The sequence below is a fragment of the Cebus imitator genome, unplaced genomic scaffold (assembly GCF_001604975.1).
Source record: "Cebus imitator isolate Cc_AM_T3 unplaced genomic scaffold, Cebus_imitator-1.0 Scaffold386, whole genome shotgun sequence".
In the NCBI taxonomy this organism is placed as follows: domain Eukaryota; kingdom Metazoa; phylum Chordata; class Mammalia; order Primates; family Cebidae; genus Cebus; species Cebus imitator.
This window is the reverse complement of record NW_016107701.1, coordinates 42,344-56,671: the sequence shown is the minus strand read 5'-3', so window position 1 is coordinate 56,671 and position 14,328 is coordinate 42,344. Positions and strand designations below refer to the sequence as shown.

At 48.3% G+C, this 14,328-nt stretch overlaps 1 protein-coding gene across 4 annotated transcripts in view; it reads left to right on the top strand.

Moving 5' to 3' along the window:
- Positions 1-14,328, top strand: part of CA12 (carbonic anhydrase 12) — a 57,970-nt gene that overhangs the window by 29,377 nt on the left and 14,265 nt on the right. For 3 of the 4 annotated variants that reach the window (XM_017508090.1, XM_017508089.1, XM_017508091.2), the window contains exons 3-7: positions 7,446-7,625; positions 8,543-8,685; positions 12,094-12,189; positions 13,304-13,367; positions 13,642-13,799. In XM_017508090.1, coding sequence (XP_017363579.1) covers positions 7,446-7,625; positions 8,543-8,685; positions 12,094-12,189; positions 13,304-13,367; positions 13,642-13,799 — 641 coding nt within the window. The remainder of the gene's footprint in view (positions 1-7,445; positions 7,626-8,542; positions 8,686-12,093; positions 12,190-13,303; positions 13,368-13,641; positions 13,800-14,328) is intronic. The other variant, XM_037731197.1, reaches the window with a different exon arrangement.

Below are 14,328 nucleotides of genomic sequence, written 5' to 3'. Positions count from 1 at the left end.
ATGTTTTAAAAATGTAGCTTCTAGGCTGGGTGTGGTGGCTCACGCCTGTAATCCTATCACTTTGGGATGTCAAGGCGGGATGATCAGTTCAGCCCAGTAGTTTGAGACCAGCCTGGGAAACATAGCAAGATGCCACCTCTTAAAAAAAAAAAGTGTCTTCTACAAGCAGACACCATCCTGAGGATGTCAGATGAATTTAGAGGAGACATGAAGGCTGCTGTCTTCTCTGAGTCCTGTGGCTTAGCTGTGTTCTCTGTGGCTCTAGCCACAGGAGCGGGACTGTTGGATGACATCCACAGAGAGAGGTGGGTACTAGCCTCCCAGCAGGAAGGCCTTCTAACAGATAGAGGAAAGAACATGAGCAGGTGTCAAATGATCCCAGCTCAGCCTTGGCACAGGGCAGGACCCACACCTGGCAAAGGGAGTCCGGATGGATCCCATGCTCTTTCTGAGCCAATGCATCACACATTCCTGGAATATTCCAGCTCTCTATTGCAGCAGCAGAGCCTCTGAACTTGCTGGGCCCTCTCTCATGAAGGCCATTCCTCAGGTTTCACTTATGCTTGCTTCTACCCCTAAGTCTCAGCTTTAATGGCACCTCCTCCAGGAAGCCTGCCTGCACCATCCGCTTAACAGGGATCCCTCCATTTTTCTGCTGCAGTCCTTGTTTAATTCCTTCGCAGCGCTGATTACAGAGTGCAGTTGTTTCCTTTGTGCATTAGTTTACTTGTGATTTGTTATCAGTCTCTTACACTGGACTATGAGTGCTGCAAGGTCAGAGACTAGAGCTGTTTTGTTCTCCATTGCATCTTCGGCACCTAGTACAGTGCCTGACACATCCTAGACACATTCGTTGAAGAAATGAATGAATTAACTTCAAAATTAAATTGCACAGTCCAGGTGCAGTGACTCACGCCTGTTATCCCAGCACTTTGGGAGGCCAAGGCAGGTGGATGACAAGGTCAGCAGTTTGAGACCAGCCTGACCAACAGGGTGAAACCCCATCTCTACTAAAAACACAAAAATTAGCCGGGCATGGTGGTGCACGCCTGTAATCCCAGCTGCTCAGGAGGCTGAGGCAGGAGAATCACTTGAACCCTGGAGGTGGAGGTTGCAGTGAGCTGAGATTGCGCCACTGCACTCCAGCCTGGGCGACAGAGCAAGACTCAGTCTCAAAAACAGAAACAGAAACAGAAACAAAAAACAAAACGCTTTGCATTATTGTCACCTTACCATAACCACCACACATCTACTCTTCTCTCATCCCTTTGTGGGTAAATTTCTGAAATGAGCTTAAGAAACCCTCTGCATCCATTCAAGGATGTGTTCAGACATGGGGAGGGATAGGACATAAAGTTCTGGTCTTCCAAAGGTCTTTGAAACTCATAGTCTGAGTTCTAGTCTGGAATAGGCTTCTGATGAGTCTGGCTATAGCGGTCACAGGTGAGACAGGCTAATGATCGTCACTGAGCTTGCTGGTGTACACAACCCAAGTAGGCTGGCCAAGAAGTTCGAGCCAGGGATGAGAAAGCACTAGGGTAGCTTTGGCAGGACCTGAGCTGGACTTTGGAGAGTGGATGAAATTTAGAAAGGTGCAGAGGAAGGAGGAGGGCATTTGAGTGGATTTTTTCACATGAGCATTTGTGAAGGCGGGTTAGCATAGCCTCTCCTTAGGCTCAGGGAGCTGGCCAGATCATGGGGCAGGCTAGGGCAGGATGTGAGGGCCTTTGAAGGCTTTGACTGGTTGGGGCACTTTGAGGCCATTAAAGACAACTAGGCTCTGCTTTGTCTTGTTGGGGTGGGGCAGGGCATGCTCGGAAGAAAGGGAGTGTACAGATGGGTGTGGGGTGGTGCCACCCAAGCCAGGCTATAGCAAGATGGATCTGGTTACTGCAGGAGAGCCAGCCTGGCAGTGTAACAAGGAGGGCTGGGGCTGGTCGTCTGTGGGAAGCCTTTGCAATGCGACACGGTGAGGGCCTAACCCATGGAAACTTGGGAGCCCCTGACCCACTAAGGGCAAAAGATAGACCAAGCTGGCTCTGAAATATTGAGCTTGGAGGAGGGGTCCCAGGTGTTCTCTGATGAGGCATTCCACCATCAAGTAATGCAGGCCATAACACATCCTCTAATTGCAATATGTGGACTGTATTTGAATGCTGAATTTTACAAACTGTTAAAAAGTTATGACCTATGGCCAAGCGTGGTGGCTCACATCTGTAATCCCAGCACTTTGGAAGGCCAAAGCGGGCAGATCACAAGATGAAGAGATCAAGAGCATCCTGGCCAACATGGTGAAACCCCATCTCTACTAAAAATACAAAAATTAGCTGGGCGTGGTGGCACGCACCTGGAGTCCCAGCTACTCAGAAGGCTGAGGGAGGAGAATCACATGAACCTGGGAGGCAGAGGTTGCAATGAGCTGAGATCGCACCACTGCACTCCAGCCCGGCAACATATCAAGACTCCTTCTCAAAAAAAAGTTACGACCTCATTGGAAACATTTAAATTCTGAGTGGATTTGATAATCTTAAGGTATTAATTGTTAACTCTCTAGGTGTAGTCATGGTACTGTGGTTTTAAGAGCCCTTATGTTTTAGAGAAACATACTGAAATATGTACAGATGAAACCCATCTGGATTTGTTTCCAAGTTATCCAGGTAGATAAGGGGATGGGGTTAGCATAGATGAGGCAGGACTAGCTGTGAATTGTAAACTGTCCAAGCTGGGTGATGTAGGGTTCGTTTCACTCCTCTCTCTACTGTTGTATACATTTGAAATTTTCTGTAAAAACATTCTGGCCCTTGAATAATACAGGTCCTACCCTGGGCCTCATAATTCCCAATCAGAAATCACCAGAGGCATTTTGAGCTGTGCCCTGTTAATCTCTTGTTACCTTTCAAAACAGGGACTCTGGCCACATTTGTTTTGCCTAGAGCAGAAAAAATTCATAGACAGGAAAGAAATATGCCTTGGTTTTACCTAGAAAAACAAACCGTGAGAGGCACATGGTCCTCCTGTGTCACAGCCATGGGAGGAGTCCCACCAACTAGAGAAGCAAAGTCAAAACTCAGAAGAGCAAAGGCAAATTCTTACGGTAGCTGGAATAAATGCTTCATTAGGAAGAGTCACTCCCAGTGGAGGATTTCTGGCAGTGCAGCCCTTGGCACGAGTGTGAAAGCTGAGACTGACTCGAAAAAGTGCAGCCCAGGGTGTAGTGGCCAGCATGAGGCCAGCACTATGCAGCCACATGTCACGGCTCAGGGAACAGAAAGGGCTGCTGTCGTCACCTCTGATATTGGTTGTCCCGGTGTCCACCCTCAAGGCACCTCTGTCTCTCACACGCCCCAAAGACAGTAGGCTGCTCTGACAGTGTCCCCAGCTGTGCAAGGCCAGGACAAACACTAGCCATTCCATGCTGGGGGAGGGGCCTAGGAATGTCCTTGGCTGGCCATCTCCCAGGCTACAGGGCAGAATCAGATTTCCTTTTCAATGGGTGGCCCCACACAGAACCCATCTGCACACAGGTAAGCTAGTAAGCTAGAAAGCTAGGAGGGTATGCTTTGAACCTGGGCAAGTGATCTCACCTTTCCTCCTCTTTTTTGAGGAGAAGAAATATACAAGGGAATTAAGGCAGGTGTGCACTTCCTCGGGAAAGGAACAAGCACGAAACAGGTGTTGAGAATCCAGCTTAGGAATCCAGCTTACGATTCTCAACACCTGTTTCATGCTTGTTCCTTTGCCGAGGCCATCCTAAGCTGGATTCTCAATACCTGTTCGAGGCACGATGGGACGTCCAGGGATGGATGAGCTATGGTCTTTGCCTTCAAGGAGAGCAATGGGGAGGCAGGAAATTCCAGGTGCACAAAATCTCCTAGAAAAACACTGAAGGACACAGAAGTCCTGTGAGCCAAGTAAGGTAACTGTTACTTAGCCAAAGTCAAACTTTGGTCAAATCACTTAAATCTCCATTTTTTACCTATAAAATGGTACAATTCTTGCCTTGCTTACCCTATAAGGTTACGGAGTTATAAGGATCAAAGCTACGACCAGAAAATAACAATAATGAGGAGAAGGAGGAGGCAGAGACAAGGCTTTCTTGACCTTGCTGCCCTACAGACCTGTGACTGGCGCCTAAGGACGAGCTCCTCTGGGGTTGGCAGCCAGGACCAGGGCAGGTTCCTAATGTAGGTGGCTGTCCGCTCCCAGCCAGTCCTGGAGCACTGGTGCCCTGTGCCCTCATTCCTGAAGCTGGTTCTCCTGGGCACCTCGTCACATGTCCAGGAGCTGCCTTGGCATGAGCAGCTTCTCCGACTCATTCAAACTTGCCTGATAGATGGTGAAGGTGATTAGTTATAGCATTTTTTTTCTTTTTTTGAGACGGAGTCTTACTCTGTTGCCAGACTGGAATGCAATGGCATGATCTCAGCTCACTGCCACCTCCACCTCCCAGGTTCAAGCGATTCTCCTGCCTCAGCCTCCCAAGTAGCTGGGACTACAGGTGTGCACCATCACACTGGTTTTTTAATATTTCAGTAGAGACAGGGTTTCAACATGTTGGCTAGGATGGTCTCAATCTCCTGACCTCATGATCTGCCCACCTCAGTCTCCCAAAATGCTGGGTTTACAGGCGTAAGCCACTATGCCCAGCCCCTAGTATTCTTAATAAATATCGGAGCTTAAGAGCCAGAAGGAAACTTCCAGAACATAGTATCCACACATATCCCATCCCACCACCCCTATCTCCACTGTTTGTACGAAGGACAATGGAGGCTCCAGCAGGGAACATGACCCACGGAGGTGTTGGGCCAGCTGGGGCTGGAATCTCATTCTCTGGACCCCCCGATCCACCATAGCTGCTTCTCTTTCCAAGAAAGGTTTTGCCAACACCAACTCTGTTGCCTTTAATATCCTTAGTCTTTCCTGCCCCCAAATACCTCATTTGGTCCTAACTTCCAAAAAAGAGTATTTAGGGCAAGAGAAAAAGGAAACATTCCCCGAGTCACATTTTCCCAAGCCCTCTTTTTCTTTCATTCTCTGGGAGAATGTTTCCTAAATGCCCATGAGGCATGTGACCTTACTTACAACATGGGTTCACAGAGATGAAAATAAGGGGTACCTGTCTTCTAGAGGCTCTTGTGTAGCTATCACTAAAATGCCCTCTTGACGAAACCTTTTGAACTTGCACTAGGGGAAAAGAAAGCCCTTCTAATGCAGTTCCCTTTAGTCACGTGCGCAAGGAAAAAGCTTCTCACTGCTGCATTCTTTACTTCCTGAGTTGTTCTGTTCATGTCTGGCTGGCAGCTTCCGCCCTGCTGGCTGTGGGCCCAGGCAGTAATGTGAGCACAGAAAAGGCTGGCGGCCTCACTTAGGGAGTCTTACCCTGTGCTGTGTCTCTTCCTGACCCCGGGGGTCTACATGAGGCCGCATAGTTGCTTCATTCTGCTCCCTGCATTTGGTTTGGCCTCCAGCTGAATAACTGTCTTACTCCAGTTTGGCCCTGGAGTGCTGTCTTTGATGTACTCCAGCCTCCCTCTTTTCTAGTTGCCATCTTGGTGTAGTTGAGTTGCTTTGGGGCCTTGAAAATAAGAATAGTAGCCAGGCACGGTGGTTCACACCTGTAATCCCAGCACTTTGGAAGACCAAGGCAGGTGGATCACCTGAGGTCGGGAGTTCGAGACCAGCCTGACCAACATGGAGAAACCCGTCTCTACTAATACAAAATTAGCTGGGTGTGGTGGCGTGTGCCTGTAATCCCAGCTACTCAGGAGGTTGAGGCAGGAGAATTGCTTGAACCCAGGAGGCAGAGGTTGCAGGAAGCTGAGATTGCACCATTGCACTCCAGCCTGGGCAACAAGAGCGGAACACCATCTAAAAAAAAAAAGAAAGAAAGAAAATAAGAATAGTATAGCTCAGTGGAGACTCTGGTATGCCCAAGTGAGAAGACTGGTGTCCAGTGAAAGGTTGGACTGGAGGTTCTGCAATTCCGTCATGCTCTAACATTTCTGAAAATGCATAGCAGAAGGTTGACAGCCTGAAAAATCGGTAGGGTTCCAATGTGTGTGTCTGGACCTAGAAGTAAGAACTAAGCCTGGGACCAATGCCTCACAGCATTTTAAATGAACCTGGGTGCCAAGTATTACTTCTGATTCTTCCCACTCTCAGATATGGTCCCCTAGTTAGAGAAAATGATGTAGGGGGTTCTGTGGGGTGAATATGACATTTACACTCTTGTGAAACAGTGCGGTAGTTTAGGGAAGAATTCCCAGAAGAGGTGGTGTTCCTTTCCCCTTTTCTCTATTTAACCCCCTTCCTTGTGTCAAAATACTGATGAACAGACCCCCGATGGTAAAACTGGATCCTCAACTCTGATAGGGCCCACCAGACCCCTGGGTCCGCCCTAAGGAGCCGTGACACGCCAATTCTTGGCTTTTCTGGAAGAACCTTGGCCTGAAAATCTGTTTAATTACCATGGAGATAATCTTTTAAACATAGATTTACATTCTTTAAAGACCACATAGGATGTTTATTTTCGTTTCCAGTGGAGGAACTGCTGTCTGGTAGTTAGCAAGAAGCTTGAGCCCTGGAGGAATTACTTTTTTAAAAGTCTGTTCCTCTTCACTGATAGTGTGTCAATTATATTATAATAATTAGTTTATAGTGTGGTCATATTTCCACCCACCCCCACCCCCGGCCTAAACCCTGCACTTCACTCTGTGATTCCAGGCCTATAATTATTTGACATTTTTTAAGCACCCCTATCAGTTTGGGTTCTATACTTACTCTACACGTGAGTATCAAGAGTCAATGTCCTCAGGCGTTTCTCATCAGGAAGGCCATCCTTGCAAAGCCAGCAGCCACAAAGACCTATTTAGGTTGGTGCAAAAGTAATTACGGGTTTTGCATGAAAGGAATGGCAAAAACCGCAATTATTTTTGCACCAACATAATACTTGGCGCTGTGGTTAGTAAGATGCTAATTTCTCCCACTTGAGGTGGCCCGGCAAATTTGCTAAATTCTCCCCTGCTAGAAGGCCAGCTTGGATGAGCAGGGGTTCTGTTGCATAAAACCTGGCAGCTCCAAGACCCAGAGTGATTCCTGGCTCATGATAGGTGCTCACTAAGCACATGCTGAATTGCTGCAAGTCAACAGGTCTTCACTTGTGTGTCAAATAAGAACAATGTACAAAATAAAGCAGAGTCTGGTGGGTTCCCAGCTCTGGCTTGAGCAGCTCTAGTCCTTGTTCCCCACATCACTTAGGAGCAGCTGGCCCTGAGTGGTTGCTGGGTCTGATTCTGGAGGCTGAGACTGTGGGCCTTGAAGATTTACCTCTGGGGATTCAGAAAAGTGGGGAAAAAGAGTAATTGTATTGAACAGAGAATTAGAAGGTAAGTAAAAACCCTTTGTGAGAAACTCACTAAGTCTTGAGCTTGGATCTCTGTGTCCAGGTCCTGATGGGGAGAACACCTGGTCCAAGAAATACCCATCGTGTGGGGGCCTGTTGCAGTCCCCCATAGACCTGCACAGCGACATCCTCCAGTATGACGCCAGCCTCACGCCCCTCACGTTCCAAGGCTACAATCTGTCTGCCAATGAGCAGTTTCTCCTGACCAACAATGGCCATTCAGGTGAGGGGGAGGAGTCGGAGACCTGGGGGGTATGGCTGAGCCTCCTTCGGCTTCCAGGCCTGCCCTTTTCCATCTGGCAGGAAGAGGTTCTGCCAAGGCACCCGGGAGAAGGGATGGGGCGGGAGCGCCTTTGAGAGATTCCTGGAGCACTCTCTCCAGAGGATGCTGGAAGCCCTGGGCTCCCACGGTCCTGCCAGGGCTGCACTTCCCAGAGGCAGCACATCTCTCAGGATGGGGCAGGAGACAAGCTGAGCCCTGCGGTTCTCTGGCTGTGCAGCTGGAGTGAATTCCGGACCATCATAAACAACTCAAGGAACCACACAGTTTTGGGGGGTGGGAGGGCACCCAGGCTTTGGAGTCCGACCAACCTAGATTTGAACCCTGGCTTGACTGCTTATGAGCCATGAGACTCTAGGTGAGAATTTTAGCCTCTTTCAGCTTCCATCTGGAAATGGACATATTGATGGGTACCGTGAAGGCTGGAGATTATGTATGTTGGGGTCTGGCATATAGGGTGAAGTAAATGCTTCATAAATAGCAGTTATTGTTGTTGTTATGTAATTTTAAAGCTTGGAAGGTACTTCACTAAAGGCTCCAGGTGTCTGATCCATCATGGTGTAAATAAACACCCATCCATTGGTCTAGGATTAGTGTTTCTGGCATCATTTTCCAAGGAGAACCAAGAAGATGCTGGTGCCACCGGAGTTGCTTTGGGGAAAAGGGGACATTCTCAGGGAAAGAGCCCAGGTGTCTGACCTCCAGGCTGCATCTCTGCTCTGCACCTTGCTCCATCCAGCTGTCTCTCTCTGGGGTCCAGAGGGTGGGGGCAGGGGTGGAGGGAGTGTTGCCTGCATGACTGCTCTCTGGCACCGCACAGCTGGCCAGGGCTCTGAAGGCTGTTCCTCCACTCCCCGCAGTGAAGCTGACCCTGCCCTCGCACATGCACATCCAGGGGCTCCAGTCTCGCTACAATGCCACACAGCTGCACCTGCACTGGGGGAACCCGAAGGACCCGCATGGCTCTGAGCACACCATCAGCGGAAAGCACTTCGCCGCCGAGGTAAGTATGGCTGCCATTTGGCAGAGGCTGCTCTGCAGTGGGTGGTGTGGCACCCTCTCCACCTGGCTGCTGTGCAGATAACATCAGAGCATGGGACAGGCTGCCTTCAGGCTCTCTGCCTCACCTCTGGCCCTGGCACAGGGGGGTGCCGCCACTCCACCAGCCTGCAGCTCATCTGCATATCCTGGTCCCTTGCTTCTCCTAAACATGCTGAGTTTGTCTCTGTGACTTTTACTGAGTGATGATGCCGGGGAGGCAGTGTTCCCAGCAGGACATACATGCCCTTCTTTTAGACATTGACTTCTTGTCTGTGCAGACAGAAATCTCCTGCTGACTCACACTGAGCTCATTGCTCCCCAGAACTTCTCAGCCTTTCTTCCTGTGTCACGCTCTCTGCATCTTTTTGATGCTGTCTTTCCTTTCTTTGAGTATGGGTTGTGTTTAGAACACGGGGACATGGTCTAGGGCCACTCTCCCACCTGCTGCAAGTCTAGGGATGCCTGGCCGTCCAACGTGCAGGACATCATGGCAAGCAGACTCACGAGGGATGGGATGTCAGCCAGCACAGCATCTTGTCATGTCACCTTGAGGTGCTACTGCAAAATGACAGAAGAAAATTAGAGGAGGGCAGAGCATTTGTCCCTAGGCAATTGTGGGATGGGGTGGGTCGAGGAGAGGGTTGAGATGCTTCACTCTGGCACTCCCATAGCCCTGAAGTGGAGGCGTGGCTCTGAATGTTTACAGGGAAATACAAGGAGGTAAAGGCTGCTGACTGATCAGCCAGGGGAGTCCATGGCAAATAGTGATGTGACCGTTCCCTGCCTTTCGCGACTGCTGAACTGCTTAATGTCTCAGGCTAATCACAGGTCTACTTCCAAGCCTGGAAGGGATAGGATCTGGCTCAATAGGATGGCACCACTGGAGGTTCACATATTTCAGAGCAGCCCCTTCCCTGAAGCTCAAGAACTGAAATTTCCTCGAGGCTACCAAATTGCAGTGTTGAGACCTCTGCTTCCCCCATAGGGAATAAAGAAGTTGTAAACCAAAAAGTGTCTGAGACTGGTCTCAGTCCATTTAGAAGTTTATTTTGCCAAGGTTAAGGACACATGCATGGGAGACAGAAAAGTCTGTGCCTTTCTCCAAAGATGATAGTGAGGGCTTCAATATTTAAAGGGGAAAGGACAGATGTTGGGGAAAGAGGGAGAAATGTTTAAAAGGTGTGGGGAGGCAAAAGTCAGGAGGTGCTTCTGAGTCTTTGATCAGTGTTCACATGTGAGAGAGGAGTAGAGGAATAGTCACGTGTGCATTCAGATAGCTCAGCGAATCTGCATTCTTACAAGATAAAATGGACATGGGCAGAGAAAGCAATTAGATATGAATTTGTCTCAGGTGAGCAGAGGGATGACTTTGAGTTCTGTCCTTTGTCCTGATCCTGTGAAGATAAGTTACCAATTTACATTGTTTGGGTGAAATTCAACAGAACAGTTATAGTGTAAACACCTTGGGGCCCGCAGTGAATTTCCTCGTGGGCAAAATGTGAGGGAGATGTGTAGCTTTTTTTTTTTTTTTTTTTTTAAATCTTTGTAGCCGTCTTATTTAGGAATAGAAAGAGAGGCAGGTTTGCCTGATGCAGTTCCCAGCTTGACTTTTCCCTTTGGCTTAGTGATTTTGGGGTTTTAAGATTTATTTTCCTTTCACAAAGGAGGTTAGGGTGTAGGTTGGCAGGGTTTGTGTATTTAAAAATATTTCTACTTCTTGTATTTTCTGCTATTAAGTCACATCATCAGACCAAGGGTCTGGTTAAGATGGACCATAAATGCCAATACTAGAGAAAAGACATCAAGGTGCCCCTAAAGTGGGTCCTCTAAGAAAGGTCCTTGGGAGTGTAGTGGTTCTTTTGGATGGAGTCCATATAAGATTCTATCTTAATCTCCACAACAGGGAGTTCCTTTATGCTTGGATTTGTCTTCACTTCCCCTGAACCCAATAACAAAAGTACTTAGACAAACCACAAGTTCAAAGGTCAGCTGTAAAAAGAAATAGGGACTTAGGACCTCAGGGGTTTTAATCATATCGAAGTCAGCTTTATTTCTCAAAGTGATGCCAAGCCAAGACGGGGTGGGCAGTGTGGCAGACTAAGTCCTTTGAGGGGAAGATAGTGAAGCAGGAGGCCTGAAGAAATCCTTCACAGAGGACCACTTAAAAGAAATAGGCCAGGTACAGTGGCTCAGGCCTGTAATCCCAGCACTTTGGGAGGCTGAGGCAGGCAGATCACCTGAGGTTGGGAGTTCGAGATGAGCCTGACCAACACAGAGAAACCCTGTCTCTACTAAAAATACAAAATTAGCTGGGCATGGTGGCACACACCTGTAATCCCAGCTACTCGGGAGGTGAGGCAGGAGAATCACTTGAACCCAGAAGGAGGAGGTTGTGATGGGCCTAGATCGTGCCACTGCACTCCAGCCTGGGCAACAAGAGCAAAACTCTGTCTCAAAAAAANATTTGATTGCCATATGTATATATATATATATATTTTTTTTTTTTAAATTAGAAGGAGCCATTTAAAGTTCAAAATGGGGAAATTAAGCTGTATTCAATAACATAGGTTTGAATTGTATTTATAAACATATGAGATGGAAAAGGATGAATGAAAAGAGAAAAGAAATAGAGATAAAATCTCAATATGTCATAGTCTCAAGGACAAAGAACCAACAAAAATGCATGTGTTGTGTAAACCAAAATAAATCTAAGCCCCCCACCCTTCCCCCAGCCATCTGAATAGACCCCTCCTGTTGGCCAAGGGCATTCCAAAGTTAACATGAAAACTAGTTCAGGCCATGATGGGAAGACGGAGTTGGACATGACTCAGGATACCCTCCTCCCTTTTGGAATTCAGAAAAAGCTCACCAGCATCAACATCAACATAGACCTTAGATCTGATAAGAAATATTTACAGTCTCTTCTCTCTGAAGGGTGTTACTTGGAGGCTTCATCTGCATGATAAAATCTTGGTCTCTTATCGGAGCTCAGACATTCCTTTCTATTGATAGTAACTCTCAACCAGTTGCCAGTCAGAAAAAATGGAAATCTATGTCCTGGAAGCCTCCATTTCAAGTCATCCTGCCCTTCCAGATCAAACCAGTGTGTATTGCATGTACGATTGATGTATTATGTCTCTAAAATGCATCAAAGGAAGCTGTGCCCTGACCACCTTGGGCACATGTCCTTATCCTTGGCAAAATAAGAGGAGGATCTGAGAGACCTAAGCTAGTTTGGGGGGCTAAGGGGCTGGGGTTCTGTCCTCCCAGTTGGATTCAAGTCTTCTGCAGAAGTGACAGGCTCTCATGAGTTGCTTATCTCCTGATAACATGCCTGCAGGACCCCTCATTTTCTTTTTCTCCACTGCAGCTGCACATCGTTCATTATAACTCAGACCTGTATCCCAATGCCAGCAGTGCCAGCAACAAGTCAGAAGGCCTCGCTGTCCTAGCTGTTCTCATTGAGGTAAGAGATATTGAAAAGGTTCTCATGTCAAATTTGAAGCAGGGATGAGATTGGGATTCCACCTTTGGTTCCATGCACACCTGTTGGTAATCTGCTGCTCCTGTATCAGCTCTATGTCAACTCCAGAGCAGGGGGTATCCCCCTCTAGTGCCCCTTCTCTCTTTGCCTGGAGGCGGCACTTTTCTGTGGCTGGGCAGCAGCAATGGGGAATGTTCTTTGGTCCATTAGAAAAATGAGCCTTAACGTCTCGCCCTGTTGCATAAGGCATGGAATTGCCCAGCTGGGGAGGACCTGTGCTGGAAAGGGATCATCATACTCCATCTGCCCCATCGGATGCCTGAACCCTTGATACAACTCCTGCTATCCAAGCTTCATCCTGTAGATCAGTGGTCCCTAGTCTTTTTGGCATCAGGAACCAGTTTCATAGAAGACAGTTTTTCCACCGACCAGGGAGCAGGGAGGTGGGGTTTGCTCTCCTATGAGACTTGAATGCCTCTGCTGCTTTGCCAGAAGGCGGAGCTCAGGCAGTAATGCTTGCTTGCCTACTGCTCACCTCCTGCTGTGAGGCCCAGTTCTTAACAGACCACAGACCAGTACCACTCCACAGCCTGGGGGTTGGGGACCCCTGCTGTATATGAACTCTGGAATGGATTCTTTCTTTATCCCAAAAAACACTGATGTCTTCTGATTGGCTTGCATGCTTTTTTCCTAATGAGGCAGCATGTAGCTCATTTCCCAACGTGCTCATTTGTCTGATGTGGCTTTTGTGAACTTAGAGCTCCTTAAGTTCTGGGTGATGTGGGTGTTAGTCACATCCTTCAGGCTCACATCTGGATCATCAAGAGCACACACTGTACCCCATACTCCAGGACATTCAAGCCCAATGCCTTAAACTGAAAACAGGACATCCTGAGATGCAAGCAGGCAGGACCATTACCCTAACTCTCAACAGCCTAGTGATCCATCATCATTGTTCAGTAAAGTGGATCCTTCGGGAAGGACCTTGGCAGTGGTGGCAACATACCTGCAGCCTCGCCCTTCTGATAGCAGTGGTCAGTACTGGCTCAGCCTCTCCTGTTCTGCCCCAGTTTAACCTGCCCTGTCTCTGCTGCAGATGGGGTCCTTCAATCCGTCCTATGACAAGATCTTCAGTCACCTTCAACGTGTAAAGTACAAAGGTGAGGGGTCCTTGCATGCATATTCACTCTCTGCTGGAGAAGGAGGTAGTCAGCCTTGTGTGACTTTGAGAAAAACAAATCAAGGGGAAGGTGCTGCCTTGTGTTCAGCAGGTTATAAGCAGTAGGTCGTTGAGCAGTGTTGTAACCAGGTCCTGGGGTGAGATGACCCTGAGAGGGGCTGGTTCATGTTTCTAGGCTCAGGCACTCTGCTGATCTGCACTTATGCCCCAGGGAGTGAGGCTGACACCATCACCCCTGCAACATGTCTCCCTAGGCCAGGAAGCATTCATCCCGGGATTCAACATTGAAGAGCTGCTTCCGGAGAGGACTGCTGAGTATTACCGCTACCAGGGGTCCCTGACCACACCCCCTTGCAACCCCACTGTGCTCTGGACAGTTTTCCGAAACCCTGTGCAAATTTCCCAGGAGCAGGTAACTGTTGTGCCGGACTCAGCCAGAGTCCACGGAGCACCTCAGTCCCTATCATCGCCCCGTCATAATCAACAACTTGATTTCCTCACTTAACTTCATTGGCAGCTCTTCAAAACTTCTCCAAATATCACAGGTGTCTGAAAGCATTGCAGACATGCCAGGCTGAGCTTCAAAAGAAGTCAAGCTAGGCAAATGAATACGTCTCCTAGCACTTTAAAGAAAGAGCTAAAAGGCCGGGCAGAGTGACTCACACCTGTAATCCCAGCACTTTGGGAGACCGAGGCAGGTGGATCACCCAAGGTCAGGAGTTCAAGACCAGACTGGCCAACCTGATGAAACCCTATCTCTACTAAAAATATAAAAAATAGTTGGACGTGGTGTCAGGCACCTGTAATCTTAGGTACTTGTGGGGGTTGAGGCAGGAGAATCGCTTGAACCCAAGAGGCAGAGGTTGCAGTGAGCTAAGATCGTGCCTTTGCACTCCAGCCTGAGCAATAAGGGCAAAACTCCATCTCAGAAAAAAAACAAA